General features: G+C 35.5%; 1 protein-coding gene across 2 annotated transcripts in view; it reads left to right on the forward strand.

The window, feature by feature from the left end:
• Positions 1-15675, forward strand: part of XPR1 (xenotropic and polytropic retrovirus receptor 1) — a 150790-nt gene that overhangs the window by 94872 nt on the left and 40243 nt on the right. For both annotated transcript variants that reach the window (XR_005064837.1, XM_037034977.1), the window contains exons 4-9: positions 868-1091; positions 3209-3358; positions 3841-3924; positions 5156-5237; positions 10815-11005; positions 11209-11388. Coding sequence is in view for 1 of the 2 variants with exons in the window: in XM_037034977.1 (XP_036890872.1) it covers positions 868-1091; positions 3209-3358; positions 3841-3924; positions 5156-5237; positions 10815-11005; positions 11209-11388 (911 nt within the window). In the remaining variant the exon portion in view is untranslated. The remainder of the gene's footprint in view (positions 1-867; positions 1092-3208; positions 3359-3840; positions 3925-5155; positions 5238-10814; positions 11006-11208; positions 11389-15675) is intronic.

Raw genomic sequence — 15675 nt, forward strand, 5'->3', positions numbered from 1 at the left:
GCACTGTCCACAGTATATTTTGCTTTCTCTGTTTCATTAAAAAATGATTAATAGGTTTCTATTAAAATCAAGCTGTGTGAAACCAACTTCATTTTCTTTGCTTCCTTCTTCCTTTTCTTCTTTTCTCTGCCTTGTTTCCCCAACCTCCCCCCACCCCAGCCCCTGGCAACCACTAATTTACTTTCTGTCTGTATGGTTTACCTGTCCTGACATTTCCTATAGATGGAGTCCTGCAATATGTGGCATTTTGTGTCTGGCTTCTTTCACTTAACATGATATCTTCAAGATTCATCCATGTCGTAGCATAAATCAGTACTTCATTCCTTTTTGTGGCTAAATAATATCCCATTGTACATATATACTATATTCTGTATATCCATTTATCAGTTAATGGACATATGGATTTTTCCAATTATTAACTGTTATGAATACTAGTTCATGTGTGTGCACAAGTTTTTGTGCAAACGTGTGTTTTTAGTTCTCTTAGGTATGTGTGTAGGAGTGGAATTGCTGGATCTTAAGTAACTGTTGAGCCTTTTGAGAACTGACAAACTACCAGATTACAATGTGGCTGTAGCAGCATTTGCATTATTGCTCTTAGTGGCTTTTAAAATTCTGTATCTTCATTTGTAAAAAGAAAGGATACAACTGAGGTTTTGTAGAGAGGGAAGTGTGGGATAGAATGAAAGGAAAGTATTAAAACATTTTTCTACCTATCCAGTTCTAAATATTATATGTAACTTTTTTCCCTAGAAGTTTTAGGGAAACAAACTAGAATAATTAGTAAAAATTCAGACAAGTCAGTGAGTACCTTCACCACCTTTTTTGTCATGATAATTTGACAATTCTGTTTTTTATTTCTTACAGAAAAGCTCGCAGAGGCTCAGCGCAGGTTTGCTACACTTCAGAATGAGCTGCAGTCATCACTGGATGCGCAGAAAGAAACCACTGGTGTCACTACGCTGCGACAGCGCAGAAAGCCAGTCTTCCACCTGTCCCACGAGGAACGTGTCCAACACAGGAATATTAAAGACCTTAAACTGGCCTTCAGCGAGTTCTACCTCAGTCTTATCCTGCTGCAGAACTATCAGGTACTTAGATTCCCACCCTGGAAAGTGGAGCCTGTAAGTAACTGAGAAGTTACAGTGAGTGGTGTTAACGTTGAGCTGTACTGATGGGCCAGTCCAAAAGGAAATCCGTAGCATGCCATTGTTCTTTCGGTTCTTACTGGAATTTCTGATGTTCTTACTGGCTAAAACCACATTACCAGAGGTGGTCAAATAGAGTAATAAGACTTACTTATTACTGACTGCTTATAAATAAATTTCAATAAATAATTATATTTAGCTAAATAAAATGAATTTATATTTATTAATAAATGTTTATAAATAAAGAGTATGAGTTTCACTTGCCACTAAGAATCTTTTCAGTTTTATTAATCACATGCTGCAACATAACTCACTGTTTTAATCTTGCAGATAAAATAATTAAATCACAGCAAATGTTTTATACAGACTCAACATCTAAGCTGTTATATCACTTAGTATTTTAAAAATCCAATCTGAAAAATTGAACCATCATGTATGCAATATTTTGGAATTACAGGACATTTATTCATTTGTAATGCTTTATAGATCTGTTTATATAGTTAAATCTGTAAAGAATTTATTGAAAACATGATTGGTTTAATAATAAACTTTTTTAAATTAGGCAAAAGCACCCTTCTGATCATTAGAGAGACCTTATGCACTATTTTTTCATTTTGTTCTTGTGATTATTACTTGTAATTAGTGGTTAGAATCATCACAGAGTTATGTGTTGTATAAAAACTGATGGTTATGTAACAAGTATTACCAGGGGTATTCTGGAAATTTAAAATAAAAAGTCATGTAGTTTCATGTCTAGAGTGGTCTAAGTTGTTAATCCATGTACTTATTTCTGTCTTTCCCTTTTGTAATTCTACTTTCTTCTTTATCATGGAAAGAACCACCCAGTTGGAAAGTAATTTTAGAAGACTAGAAAAATAATTATATAAAACATATATGAAAGGAAATTCCTTTCCTTTAAATGTATCCATAAGTTTTATAATTTATTTTTAAAAACAAAAATGCATTTCTTCTTTCTTATAAAACATTAATAATTTATATTTCATTAAATATGTTTGTGTATTACAGGGAAATACCTTTGTTAATTTTTTAAACTTTTCCAGAAGCTTTTGTTTTGGGTTATTATAAAAAGTTGCTTGGGAAAACAAAAATAATTGTTATGTAAGTTTTAATCTATCCTCTATTCTTTGAAGCTGTTTATTCAGTAAAACTACATTTATTTTGAGAATGAGGAGAAAGTTGATGGAAAACAGTCTACATAGGAGAATTCAAGATGATCCATTAAAATATGAGAAGAAAGTTACAGGCAAGCAAACAAAGCGTAGTTAGGAGTGAGTGCCCATCCTTTTACTAATGTGGATATGTGATCAGAAGCTGGTTTAAAGCACCTTGCATGTCCACAGTTTCCTGCTTTTTTGCGTGTTGATCAAACAACATAATTTGAGAATGTAGAAAAGTAGGATTTTGACATAGAAATGGAGGAAAAATACTAGCTTCTGTTCATTATCAGCAAAACTGTAAGTATGATCATTTCTTCTGACTGTTCTTTGCAGTCCCATCTCCAAACTGAGAATGAATGGAAGCAAAATGAAAATTAAGAAAAATAGATAATCTGTTTTCTATGCTGGTTTGTACGTGTTTGCGTGGTAGTGGGGGCAAACGCATACCAATGCCAATCCTTCAAATAGCAGAGAACTTATCACTATCAATGTATTCAGTGTGTGATAAGTCTGAAATATTTTCTGAAAATATTCTTTTGATCAAAGAATAAATATAAATTAGCTATTTTGAGAACAATTGTTCATAGAAAAATAGAAACAAAAATATTTTGAGTTAGAACTTCCATTGATTTTCTTGAAATTGAAATAAGGTTTACATTTAGGGTTTCTTTCAATTACTGATAAAATACTACCTTGAAATGAATAAGTAAAATAAGAAAGAAGAGTCTCTCCCTTTCAGTAAGTGCTTTTATGACAGCATTGTCATTTCCTTCTGTCCTCAACCTTTAGTAAGCGTAAGTGTACACATGGTGCTTATTATCTGTCTTTCATCTTCTTTTATGGTGGTGGAAATTTTAGTAGTGTTTCTCTTTTTCCCCGTAGAATCTGAATTTTACAGGGTTTCGAAAAATCCTTAAAAAGCATGACAAGATCTTGGAAACATCTCGTGGAGCAGATTGGCGAGTAGCTCATGTAGAAGTGGCCCCGTTTTATACATGCAAGAAAATCAACCAGCTCATCTCCGAAACTGAGGTATAGTAGTCTGACTCATATGCCATATATTTTCAATAACTTACTTGTCTTATTTTTAATCAAATAATTCCTCATTTCTGTTCTTCATTATAATTGATTCTACCTTTAAATATATACATACACAGGGTTTAGCAGAAGTAAGACCTGCTTGAGTGTGTTTGGTAGGGTAAAAATATGGGTGTAATAACCTACAGTTTTAATTTGAACATTTCACCTAAAATATTATACGATGGGCTTGAATGTGATGATAGTGTTATATCACTGAACTACATGCTTATGATTTTATAATAAAAGATTTTGTAATAAAAAGGGAACATTATTTGTGCCAGACCCTGTATTCTTACTCATGATTTTATTCTTTAATCAGTACTCATTCACCAAGAGGCTATCAAAGTACCATATTTATAAATGGTTCAGAATTATTTACTCATTAGCCATGTTCAGTATAACTTGTGTCAAAATTTAATAATGTGTCTTTCTAGGCCGTGGTGACCAATGAACTTGAAGATGGTGACAGACAAAAAGCTATGAAACGTTTACGTGTTCCCCCTTTGGGGGCTGCTCAGGTTAGTTTCTAGTTGGTTGGTTGGATATGCCGATTTAATAATCAGTACAATATATTTAGCTGATGAAATATACTGATTTTATTACTTTAAAAATGTTTCAGAGTTTTTAAGTAGCTAATATTATTGTTATTTTTGTGTTAAAAAATTAGATGCCAGATCTCACTTTATAAAGAATTATAATGTCTTCTTATCCTGTACTTGTTTATTTTTATTGGCATGCTAACTTCATTCTCACCAAATGATTAAGATGAGGTGTGTATTTAATGATGGGGGGTATCAGAGGTGCTGAGCTATTATATAGCCTCATCCAAAATACAATAGTTAAACCTACAAAAGCATTTATTAAATGATATTTATTATACCAGAAAACATTTAAGTGATATCTTTTGTCATAAAACAAGTCTCAATAAATTAAAAAGGATTTAAATCATAGAGAGTGTGTTCTCTGACTACAATAGAATGGTAATTAATCACAGAGTTTTTTTTAATCGCATGCCAATAAAAGGCATTTACAAGAAATCTACAACTAATACCATAATCTACTTAATGGTGAAGCACTGAATGCTTCCTCCCTAACTAAGAACAAAAAAAGATACTCACTTTTCTCTTCAACATTGTTCTGGAGATTACAGCCAATGCAATCATATAAGAAAGAGAAATAAGAGGCATTCAGATTAGAAAGAAGTAAAACAGGTGGGGCTCTTTTGCCAATGATGTGATGACCTAGAAAACCTGTTGACTTTATAGACTAGCTGCTAGAACTAGTGAGTTTAGCAAAATTGCTGAATATAAGATCAATATATAAAGATCATTTATATTTCTGTATACAATCATGAACAGCTGGAAATCAAAAATTTTTTAAATGATATTTATGATTAAGACATAAAATATTTAGGTATAACAAAAGATGTTCAAGACCTCTAAATTGCACTTAAATCTTTTCTATAAGAAAATTAGTGTATATGTAATTCGAAGCCTAAAATTATAATCTTGTTTATTTAGTGACTCAGATTTCTGTAAAAGAATTCAAATAACTGGCAACTCTATTTCTAGTATTATAGAATGATGAAAGATGATTCTGTAGTTCAGATTTATAAAAATACAGATCATAAAATATTTTTGTTGATTTCATGGTAGAACTTTGAGGCTCATGCTACTGATTTATGACAGCATTTACTAAATGTACTCAATATTTTGTCCTGTACCCAAAATTCTGTTTTTCTGTCCATAGCCTGCACCAGCATGGACTACTTTTAGAGTTGGCCTATTTTGTGGAATATTCATTGTATTGAATGTTACCCTTGTGCTTGCCGGTAAGTAGGTTAAATTTTGAATTAAATTATTTTTACACATATGCCTGTGTCGTATTCTGTCCTTCTGTCAAATTTACTACCAAACTACCAAAGTAATTGAAAGAGAAATTTGTTAGGGCTAAGTTTTTGTTCTTATAAATTAGTGGGGGGGAGGGGGGAGTCATTTGTTTTGGTTTGTTTTTCCCTTGCCGTATATCATCCTTTAAAACACTGCTAGTTGATCACTCTTGTTCTCCGTCATTTTCCAGAGTTTATGTACAATTTCTTCACACATTTTCAGTGTTCATTTATTAGGAACCTTAGGTCCCTTGATCACAGATGATAGTAAATAAGATACTACAAAATCATGTACCAGTTTATTTACTTGCTTTTCAGAGACTCTTTCTCATCTCTTCCAGAACCTATTTACAATTACTATGCATATAATTTTAAGAAGCTTGTTATATCATTTCCTATTCTATAGCGTTAAAAATTAGAAAGGGGTAGGAGGAATTGCTAGAAGCAAGTGCACTCCCAACATCAAGGAATCATAGAACAGCAAGAGGGGCACCGTCTTTCTAAACCTGCACACAGAAGCATGTGGCATTGCCCATCACTCCTTGAAATTTTCCTTCCGTTGGATTTGCTGGAAAACCACACTCTGCTGGTTTTTCTGTTATACTGCGCTCGCAGTGCTTTCCCAGTCTCCCCTGCTAGCTGTTTTTTGTGGGATTTTTTTTTCTTTTTCTTTGTGATATCTAAATGTTGGTGAACACTACTGGGCTCACTCCTCAAATCTGTTCTGTCTACATGTATTCACTACCAGGGCAATCTTAGTCAGACCCATGGACATGAGTACCATGTATGTAATCTTGACTCCTGAGTATGTACACTCTTTCCTCTGAATGCTACTTAATTGGCTACTTGGATGACTAATAGGCATCTCAAACTTACATGGACAATGTTTTTGTAACCCTCTAGTGCACTCTCTCTTTAATACGGCATCGCCCTTCATCAGTTTCTGAGGCCAGAAACCTTTAGCCTCTCTTTTCCCATATAATTCATCTCCAGTCCATCAGCAAATCCTGTTGTTGCTCCGTCTTCAAAATATGTTCTCAATTGGACCACCTCCACCAGTGGCAGCCTCGATATAGTCCGATGGCCTTCTGACCTTGTCTCCCTGCAGCCTCTTTTGGCTCCTTATGGCTACCACTGTCTTTCTTTTAAAAAATAACTTGCATTATGTCAATTTCTTCTTAAAAATCCAGTAATGACTTCTCTTACAATATTGTTGAAACCTCAATACAGCCTATTGGACCCTACAGGAACTCGCCCCATGGGCCTTTCTGACTTTACATGCTGTCATCCTCCCCACACTCAGTTTTACTCTGTTGTTAACCATACTTGTATTGTTACTATTCCTTGAACACCCCAAGTTCATTCCCATCTATAAGCCCTTGCAGTTGCCTAAAAGGCTCTTCTCCAAGATGTCTACTCTTATCCCCTCACTTCATTCATATAATCTCCATGCCACCTCCTCAGTAAGGCCTTTCCTGAAAAGGCCTTCCTACCCTAAAATAGGTTGTTCTGCCCCTTTAGCCTACATTAGTTTTCTTTAGAGCACTTGTAATTACATGGCATAATATTTCATATTTATGTTTCTCAATATCTGTTTTCCCACTGGAATGTAACTTTCTTGATGCCTGCTCATCTCTGTCCTGTTTACCATTGTATCTGCAGCACCTAGAACACTGCCTGGGACATAGTAGGGGTTAAAAATATTGGTGGAAGTGTGAATGGATGCAAGAGAAAGGACCAAACAAAACTAAATGATATATAAACACACACACACAGAGAAAAGACACATCTCAAAGGTTCTTGTATTTGAACACTTCTTTTTTTTTTTTCTTTTTTTAACATTTTATTTCTTCTTAGAGAGAGGGGAAAGGAGGAAGATAGAGAGGAAGAGAAACATCTATTGATTGCTTTTCCTATGCCCTGAAATGGGTATAAAGTCCTCAAGCCAGGCACGTCCCCTGACCAGAATTGAATCAGTGACCCTTTGGTTACAGGCCAGTGCTCCATCCTCTAAGCCAGCCAGGCCAGGCAGGGTAGTAGAAGCTTTTAAATAAGTTAGCCTAATTTTTCTTTGTGTGTAGTCCACAAGACAGTCAAAACCAGCTACTGCAGGCATTGAAACACAAATATTTCCCAACCTAACATCTTCAAGTCTCATATTTTGCTTCGCTTCCAAATCAAAATATGATTCACTCTGGCCTTGCTTATATCAATCACTCTCTAGCCCAGTCGGGTAGCACAATAAATCGAGTGTTCATTTATTGGGGCCCTTTCCTCGTTGTTCCTGGCCCATTATTGCCCCAAGGAATATTCAAGACTTCGGGACTCGAAACCTACAAAGGAGTGACCTACATCATTGTACAGGTTCCAAAGATTCTTCTAAGCTGCACAACGGTCTGGACCGCCAGGATACGGGCGACCCCGCCAAGGAAACACTGGTACCAGGAAACAGGGCTCCGACGTTTCTGCTGGCCAAGCACCAAGCCTCGTCCTGTATTTGAACACTTCTGCTTTGAGGACAAATAATCCTGCTATACCCCCAGAGTCTGGGTATTTATCCTTATAATGATAACTATGAATCATGAATAAAGGATTAAATTCTGCTCAGTGAAGCCTGCAAAGGTCCATGACTTAGAACTAGATGTTATTGTATGAATCTTCATTGTACTCTCTTTTGGACTGTTAGTAATTATAATAATGCAAACACCATGTATTTTTCATTTTTTGTATGGCAGCTTCCTAACACAGTGTCAGACATATAGCATATGTTTAAGAAATAATTTTACAGAACACATTATTCCTCACAAACATTGATCTTTAAGATTGTTAGTTGCAAGACTTCCACCAAGATGGAGGCATAGGTGGAAACACTGTGCCTTCTCCCACAACCAAGTTTGAATACAACAAAGGTTTGGAGAACAAAGACACAGCCAAAGAACAGAAAATTGAATTATACAGAAGTCCAACAACAATGAACCATTCAACCGGGATGGTAAGAGGGGCAGAGCCAGCAGCAGAGCAGGGTCAGGCAGGAAAGATCCCCAGACCTAGGCGCGCAAGTGGCCCGGAACCAGTTGGGGTGTGGGGCAGACCGAGGTCGCCCATTTGCGCACAGTGAGACGGACCACACAGGCCCCAGGGGGCGAACCCAGTGGTTGAGGGCTAACGGCGGTGGCACACTCGAGTGCAGTGGGACGAAACACACGGGCCCAGGTGGCGGTGGCAGCTGCGGCACCGGCCACCTGTGGGGGCTGCGGTGGGAGGTGGCAGACGGGACACTATTGTTTCTCTTTGACCCCGCCCCCACATACAGCATCACAACCCAGCGACTTAGTTGCCCTGCTCTAGTGAACACCTTAGGGCTCCCATCCTGCTACGGAACAGGCACAAACAGCCCAAAAGATGGCACAAGAAGAACTCAAAGTCCCAGAGCCAATAACTCTCAGTGACCAAGAGATTGCCAGCCTCTCAGAAGCACAGTTCAAGACACTGTTTATCAGGATGCTCACAGAACTGGTTGATTATAGTCACAAATTAGAGGAACATATGAAAGCTAAACTAATTGAAATGAAGGGAGATGTCCAGGAAACAAATAGTGATGGAAAGGAAACGGGGACTCAAATCAATGGAATGGACCAGAAGAAAGAACGAAACATCCAACCAGAAAGGAATGAAGAAATGAGAATTTAAAAAAATGAGGAGAGGCTTAGGAACCTCCAGGACATCTTTAAACGTTCCAACATCCGGATTATAGGGGTACCAGAAGGGGGAAAGAAACAGCCACAAGTGGAAAACGTATTTGAACAAATAATAAAGGAGAACTTCCCCAGTCTGGCAAAGGACATAGACTTCCAGGAAATCCAGGAAGCTCAGAGAGTCCCAAAGAAGTTGGACCCGAGAAGGAACACACCAAGGCACATCATAATTACATTAGCCAAGATTAAAATGAAGGAGAGAATCCTTCAAGAGATAAGGGGACAGTCACCTACAAAGGAGTACCCATCAGACTGTCAGCGGATTTCTCAAAAGAGACCTTACAGGCAAGAAGGGGCTGGAAAGAAGTATTCCAAGTCATGAAATCCAAAGACCTACAGCCAAGATTGCTTTATCCAGCAAAACTTTCATTTAGAATGGAAGGACAGATAAAGTGCTTCTCAGATAAGGTCAAGTTCAAGGAGTTCGTCATCACCAAGCCCTTATTATATGAAATGCTAAAGGGACTCATATAAGAAAAAGAAGATGAAAAATATTAACAGTGAAAGGACAGCAAACACACAGCTATTAACAACCACGCCTAAAACAAAAGCAAACCAAGAGGACAGCTAGATCAGGAGTGGAACCATAGAAATGAAGAACACATGGAGGGTTAGCAACAGGGGAGAGGGAAGAGGAGAATGGGGGAGAAGGTACAGAAAATAGCATAGATGGTAGGTAGAAAATAGATAGGGGGAGGGCAAGAATAGTGGGGGAAATATAGAATCGAAAGAACTTGAGACACGTGGTTATAAACTAAGTGGGGGAGAATGGTGGGGGAGGGAGTGTGGGGGTGGAGGGGAATGAAGGGAATAGAACAACTGTAATGGTATAATCAATAAAATATATTAAAAAAATTGTTAGTTGCACATCATCAAATTTTAACCCAAGTTGTCATGGCTTTAGAGAGTGTATGAACTTTACTTATTAATATGTTTTTATTCCTGTGTTCTTAGTTCTCTTTCAATTACTAACAATTAACTCTAATGATTGTTGTGTACATAAGCTCAGGATTTAATATTGGTATCATGTGTAATCATTTTTTAATCTAGTTCTATTTCTTCAGATGAATGCAGGTGTTATGTAGAATGCATGGAAACACTCCAGTAGAACCTAGCCCTAGATGATCGAGCCAGCTGTTGTGGGAAGACCGCTTACCGGTCTTCAGAAGACCTTGCCTGGGTTTCATTTCCAACTCCAGTGTTTGTTAATTGTTTTGGCTTTAAGGATATCACTTCACTTCTCTGAAACAGGTTCCTTATTTGTTAAATGAGTTTAATAACTTCAGTTTACAGGGTTGTTCTGTTCAGCAGGCAACGTTACGTATCTTTTATACTATTTGTACCATCATGTGTACTGTTTTCTTTAATTTTTACAGCAACTCTGTGAAGTAGACTATATCCAGTCTAAGGATGGACAAAACAAAGCCAAAGAAGTTGTGTCATGCCAGGAATCCCCAGAACTAATGTTACGGTTCTAAACTGTTTTACCTTGATTCTCTCTGAAATCTAGACACTAATGGAACAATGAACTAACATGCTAATAGTCCAATTTTAGGAAAATTATTCTGGTGGAATTTTGCAGAGTGAAATGAAAATGGGAAAGAACCTAGAAGCAAGTTTACAGGATCTGAGATAATGTAGATTTAGGTTTTATTTACTGAGAAAAGTTCCTGTGACAGGGCTATGTCATTGAGAATTGAGAGAAAAGACAATAAAGGAGACATTGTGAATATTCTCACTGACCAATTAATTGATATTCTTTCAGCTATCTTTAAACTTGAAACAGATAGAAGTATATGGCCCTTGATAAGAATCTATCGGGGTGGCTTTCTTCTGATTGAATTCCTTTTCCTACTGGGCATCAACACGTATGGTTGGAGACAGGCTGGAGTAAATCATGTGCTCATCTTTGAACTTAATCCAAGAAGCAACTTGTCTCATCAGCATCTCTTTGAGGTAATCAAAGCAAGACATAAGTCCCACAAATAGAGTTTGCATTGGCTATACAGCTGGTTTAGTGGGTACTAAAATCCGTCTTCTGCTTGAAGAGGACTGTTGAGTTAGTAACTAAACATTTCCTTACCTTTTTTAATTAAAGAGATTCTGAGTAATGGTAAAAATAAAAATAACAATTTTTTCTCTTTTCCGCCCTTTATCAGATTGCTGGATTCCTTGGGATATTGTGGTGCCTGAGCCTTCTGGCTTGCTTCTTTGCTCCAATTAGTGTCATCCCCACATACATGTACCCACTCGTCCTGTATGGATTTATGGTTTTCTTTCTTATCAACCCCACCAAAACTTTCTATTATAAATCCCGATTTTGGCTGCTTAAACTTCTGGTAAGTCCAGAAATTCGTGTATCATTGTTGGAATAGTGTGCTGGCTTCCCTCAGGGTGAAACCCAGGCTGCTGCGGTGTGCAGCGCTGGAGAGCACGGTTCACGCTGTAACCCGTGTGGGTGGTGCCGGCTTTAGAGACGGGGTCCACAGTGCACCTAGTGTCACACAGCGCAGCGTCTCTGGCCAAAGCACACGTGGGTTTTTCCTCCAAAAATGGAGCATGAAGTGCCCAGATATTGAAATGATTTTGCAAATTAATAATAATTAATTCATGATTAATTTAGTTACTTCATTATATAAATTATTTAATCAGCTCTGATAACATGTAGAACTCTGTAAGTTTCCTTTTTTTAACAAGTAGTAAAATTTTATTTTTCTGTTAAATTTATGAAAGGTTGGTTCTCTAAAAGCAACTAACTTGGATGCTTTGTTTATAATAAATTTTATTTCTTCTTCCACTTTACTTATTTTTAATGATCTCAATGCAGTGTCAGTATTAAGATATAGAACATAGTATTAGGATATGGAAAATGGTAGCTGTATTTTTTGTGTGTGATAGTATAATATTAACTCTGAGAAAGGATTTCTGCTTACTCCTAAATTAAACCAGCTCTGTACTGAAAATCAGTTCGGAAGGCTTTCATATAATTATTTCTTAGATCATGAATTACAACTAACAGAAAAATAAAGATTAGTGATTAAATTGATCATTCTCTATACAAACTTTCAGAATTCCCACAATTATTGCCTATTTTTTTTCTGTTGTATATCCCTTATGGTTAGCAGATTTTTATTGTTGTTGTTCTTAGCAATAAACTCCCTGTTTTTAAAAATCTGAAGAAATAAGACATAGCCTTTTTATTAAAAAACAACATAATTAGCACTCAACAAGTAAAAAGCAACTTATGTTTGAATATAGGTGAGTATTTATAACATTCAGGGAAAGAAAATGGCCCAAATCTTGATTTTTTTCCCCACAAAGTTGATTGGTTTTTATTTGTATTTTTTATTTCTTATTTTTTCCATTAGGATTTTTTAAATCACAAATTGAGAACCTCCCTCTTTTCTTCCAATTTCATTAAATACAAATAAACAAAAAATAAATAATTTTCTTTAAGGAAATTAGGCCTAACCACTAGGCCTAACTTTCGGGTTGGATTCTGAGTATGTAACTTAAATGTACAAGAGTATTTTGATAAGTCATAAGTATACCATTACCTTTAATAGGTTTTATCATTATCTCAAAAACATAATTTTTAGAGGATTTTTTAAGATGAATATTTGAGCCATTTTTATGTCTCTTGAAATCTATACTAAAATCATTTCCAGCTAGCACATTATTAGATTGCCTTTCTTATGTTGAAATTATTAGTAATTTTTATTACTAGATTTTGTGGAGTTTTAAAACTTATTATTGGTTACAAGGAAGTAACTTTAAGATTATAAATACCTATTGTTTTCTGCCTCAGTTATTGTACATTAATAATGTATTTACTTATTAAGTAAATATTACTTATTATTACTTATTAAGTAAATACATTATTTACTTTGTTATTTCAGTTATTGTGAAATCTCTATATAGTTATTTTGAAATAAGGTTTGAAAGACTCAGAAAACTCAGGTGTTAATATGATTGTATCATTGTAATAACGAAGAAATACAGTTGTATGCATTGTATGCCAAGTGAGCATTTCCCCAGTGCATCCTTTTTTGTTTAAATAGTAAGCTGTGATTCATGCATGACCAGTTACTTTTATTAGCAGAATGATTCCCCGTTGAGTAGACATTTATCTCTGCATCTGCTATGTGCTAATAAATGAGTACTTGTTGATGGAAGAGGTTGGAAATGCTAATATAGTAACAAGAAATAACAGAATAATAAAAGGTGCTATCAGAAGCAGTAAAACACGGAAGGAAGCACTGTGATTTGTTATTACTGTAATAATAACTGTAAATAGGAAAATGTTGTGTATAGATCATTTTAATATTAATTGACCTGTCAACTTTTTTGAATTCAAATCTCACCGAGAAAACTTACACTTAGATTTATTTCTAGTAAATTTACAAGAATGTTTCCACCTAGTTATGTTTCTCTGATATAGCTCCTTTAAAGCCTCATCTTCAAGTAAAACTGTATTTCCTTCTTTCTTCTTTAGTTTTTAGTCGGAAAAGAACATGTCACTTGGCCATAATGGTAGGCATTGGGCATCATTTACACCCATAATTAAATTTGAATCGAATTGATATATGCTACTTTCCTCCCCAAAAATGCTTTAAAATTTTTATAGGAAATAGATTTATTTTGATATTAATGTTATATATCAAATCAGTACAGTTTTGTTGTGTTTTTTTTTACATTCATTAAGTCATACATACATCCTCTCTTCAGATCTGTATTTGCTCTAATTGTAAATCCAATTAGGAAGCATAAACAGTGACTCAGATTTTCTGAACAAAAATATCTTATTCTTACAGAAAGCTGCTTAAAGTTTTTACACTAGAGTACTTTGCTATATAATTTGGGAATTGTTTTTTCCAATATTTTCTTTAATCATATAGTAAAATTTTTATATGTCTTTACTAGAAGAATAGGTGAGAGACATGTTCTCATTTAATAATGTACTGTTCTGGACATACTTTTAATAAACCTTGAGGTTGGAGCTGCTATTAATCCACATTTTATAAATGAGGAAACCAAGATTTAAAGCAGTTAAATGAGGTCACACAATAAGTAACAGCAGTGTGTACTCTTAAATACTACCATTGAACAGCTAGACCTGGTTTTTACTTTATCTACAATGTTTAACTTTGATCAAGTGGATTAAACTAATGAAATATAAAAATCAAATTTGGAAAGAATGTGATTATTCACAAGCCTATAAAAATAGAAGTTAAAACTTCATTTCCTTAACCACTTATCTGCATTAATTTAGAAGATGCTAGAGTATATCCTTCATAGTAACTTAGTAGTGGCTTTCTTTCTGTATATAAAGGTAAAACATCAAATATCCAGAACTGTGTCTAGCTTTCTTAGTAACTATTACTCACTGAATTGTTAAGATTTTAATCAAAATCAAAAAGTAAAAGTTGAAGGACCTTAGCTAGAACAAGAAAGGAAGAAGGAAAATTCTCACTCAAAAGGTGGAATTCAGATAAATCTAAGATGAATTTGACTATGTAAATGTTAAGGAATTAAGTAGGATATATTTATTTTCTACCGCCACCCCAACCTTATCTCTGACTGAGCTACTTGCTCCCTTTTTTTATTTCCAGGGTATTTTGTATGTATATCTGTAATAGCACTTACTACACAGGACTCTCATTATTTCTTTAGGTATTTATTTGCCCAGCCAGACTGTGATTTGCCCAATCATAATTTTGAGGTCTTTGAGAGTAGAGACTATTTTTTTTATATATCTCTATACCTCCACAATGCCTGATGTATAGTAAATACTTAATAAGTCTTTGTTAAATGCATGAATGACTGTAATTATATTGTCCTTCATTAGTTGTATGAAACCAACATTTATTACCCCCTTCTTCCTTTCTTCCTTTCTTCATCTCTCTTTCGTCCCTTTCTCCCAGTTTCTCCTTTCATGCCACTCCGCTCCTGTTTCAGTCCCATCCCTCTATCTCTTAGTTTCTTATTTAATGCATTCTCCTCCTCTTCTGCTCTTATGGAGGTTTTCTGTATTAGCCAGGTTTTGAGGCCAGGTTATGAGAATGATGGCAGTATGTCTCATGTTAGTGAGAAATCAAAGATTTGTCCTAGGCTACCAGTTTCACAAAATGACTAGAAGTTGAGTTAGACTTTCTGATCCTTTGGTGTATTCTAAATTATCCTCTCATTTCTGTCTCAAGTCTATTCTATACCCTAGAGTTCCTTAAAATACCATGTAAACTGGTGCCAGAACCTTTCCATGCATAAATAGCTAACATCTCAAACCCTAAAGTGTTCCCACCCCAAAAAAGAGTTTGCTGTACTTGGAGCTTATGGTTGCAGACAGTATACCTTGTCTCTCTGGCTTGCTGTACAACTTACTGAAAGAGTGAGTGAACAGGAGATCAAGCCATGGACTCAAAATGTGTCAGCACAAGAACGTAATGTCTCAAAGTCTGTGTTTTCTCCTGCAGACAGCTGTTTTAACTTCCAAAGTTCCAAGGCAATACCTGGCACAGGTATTTGACATGCAGGGTTGATTCATAATAAAACCATTTATCTCCCTGAAATTATAAAGGAAAATATTTAGAGAAAGAATAGAAAAAAAACAGCCAAGTCTGAGAAGA

Source organism: Sturnira hondurensis, unplaced genomic scaffold, assembly GCF_014824575.4.
Source record: "Sturnira hondurensis isolate 20B ecotype Veracruz unplaced genomic scaffold, ASM1482457v3 Scaffold0022215, whole genome shotgun sequence".
NCBI lineage: Eukaryota > Metazoa > Chordata > Mammalia > Chiroptera > Phyllostomidae > Sturnira > Sturnira hondurensis.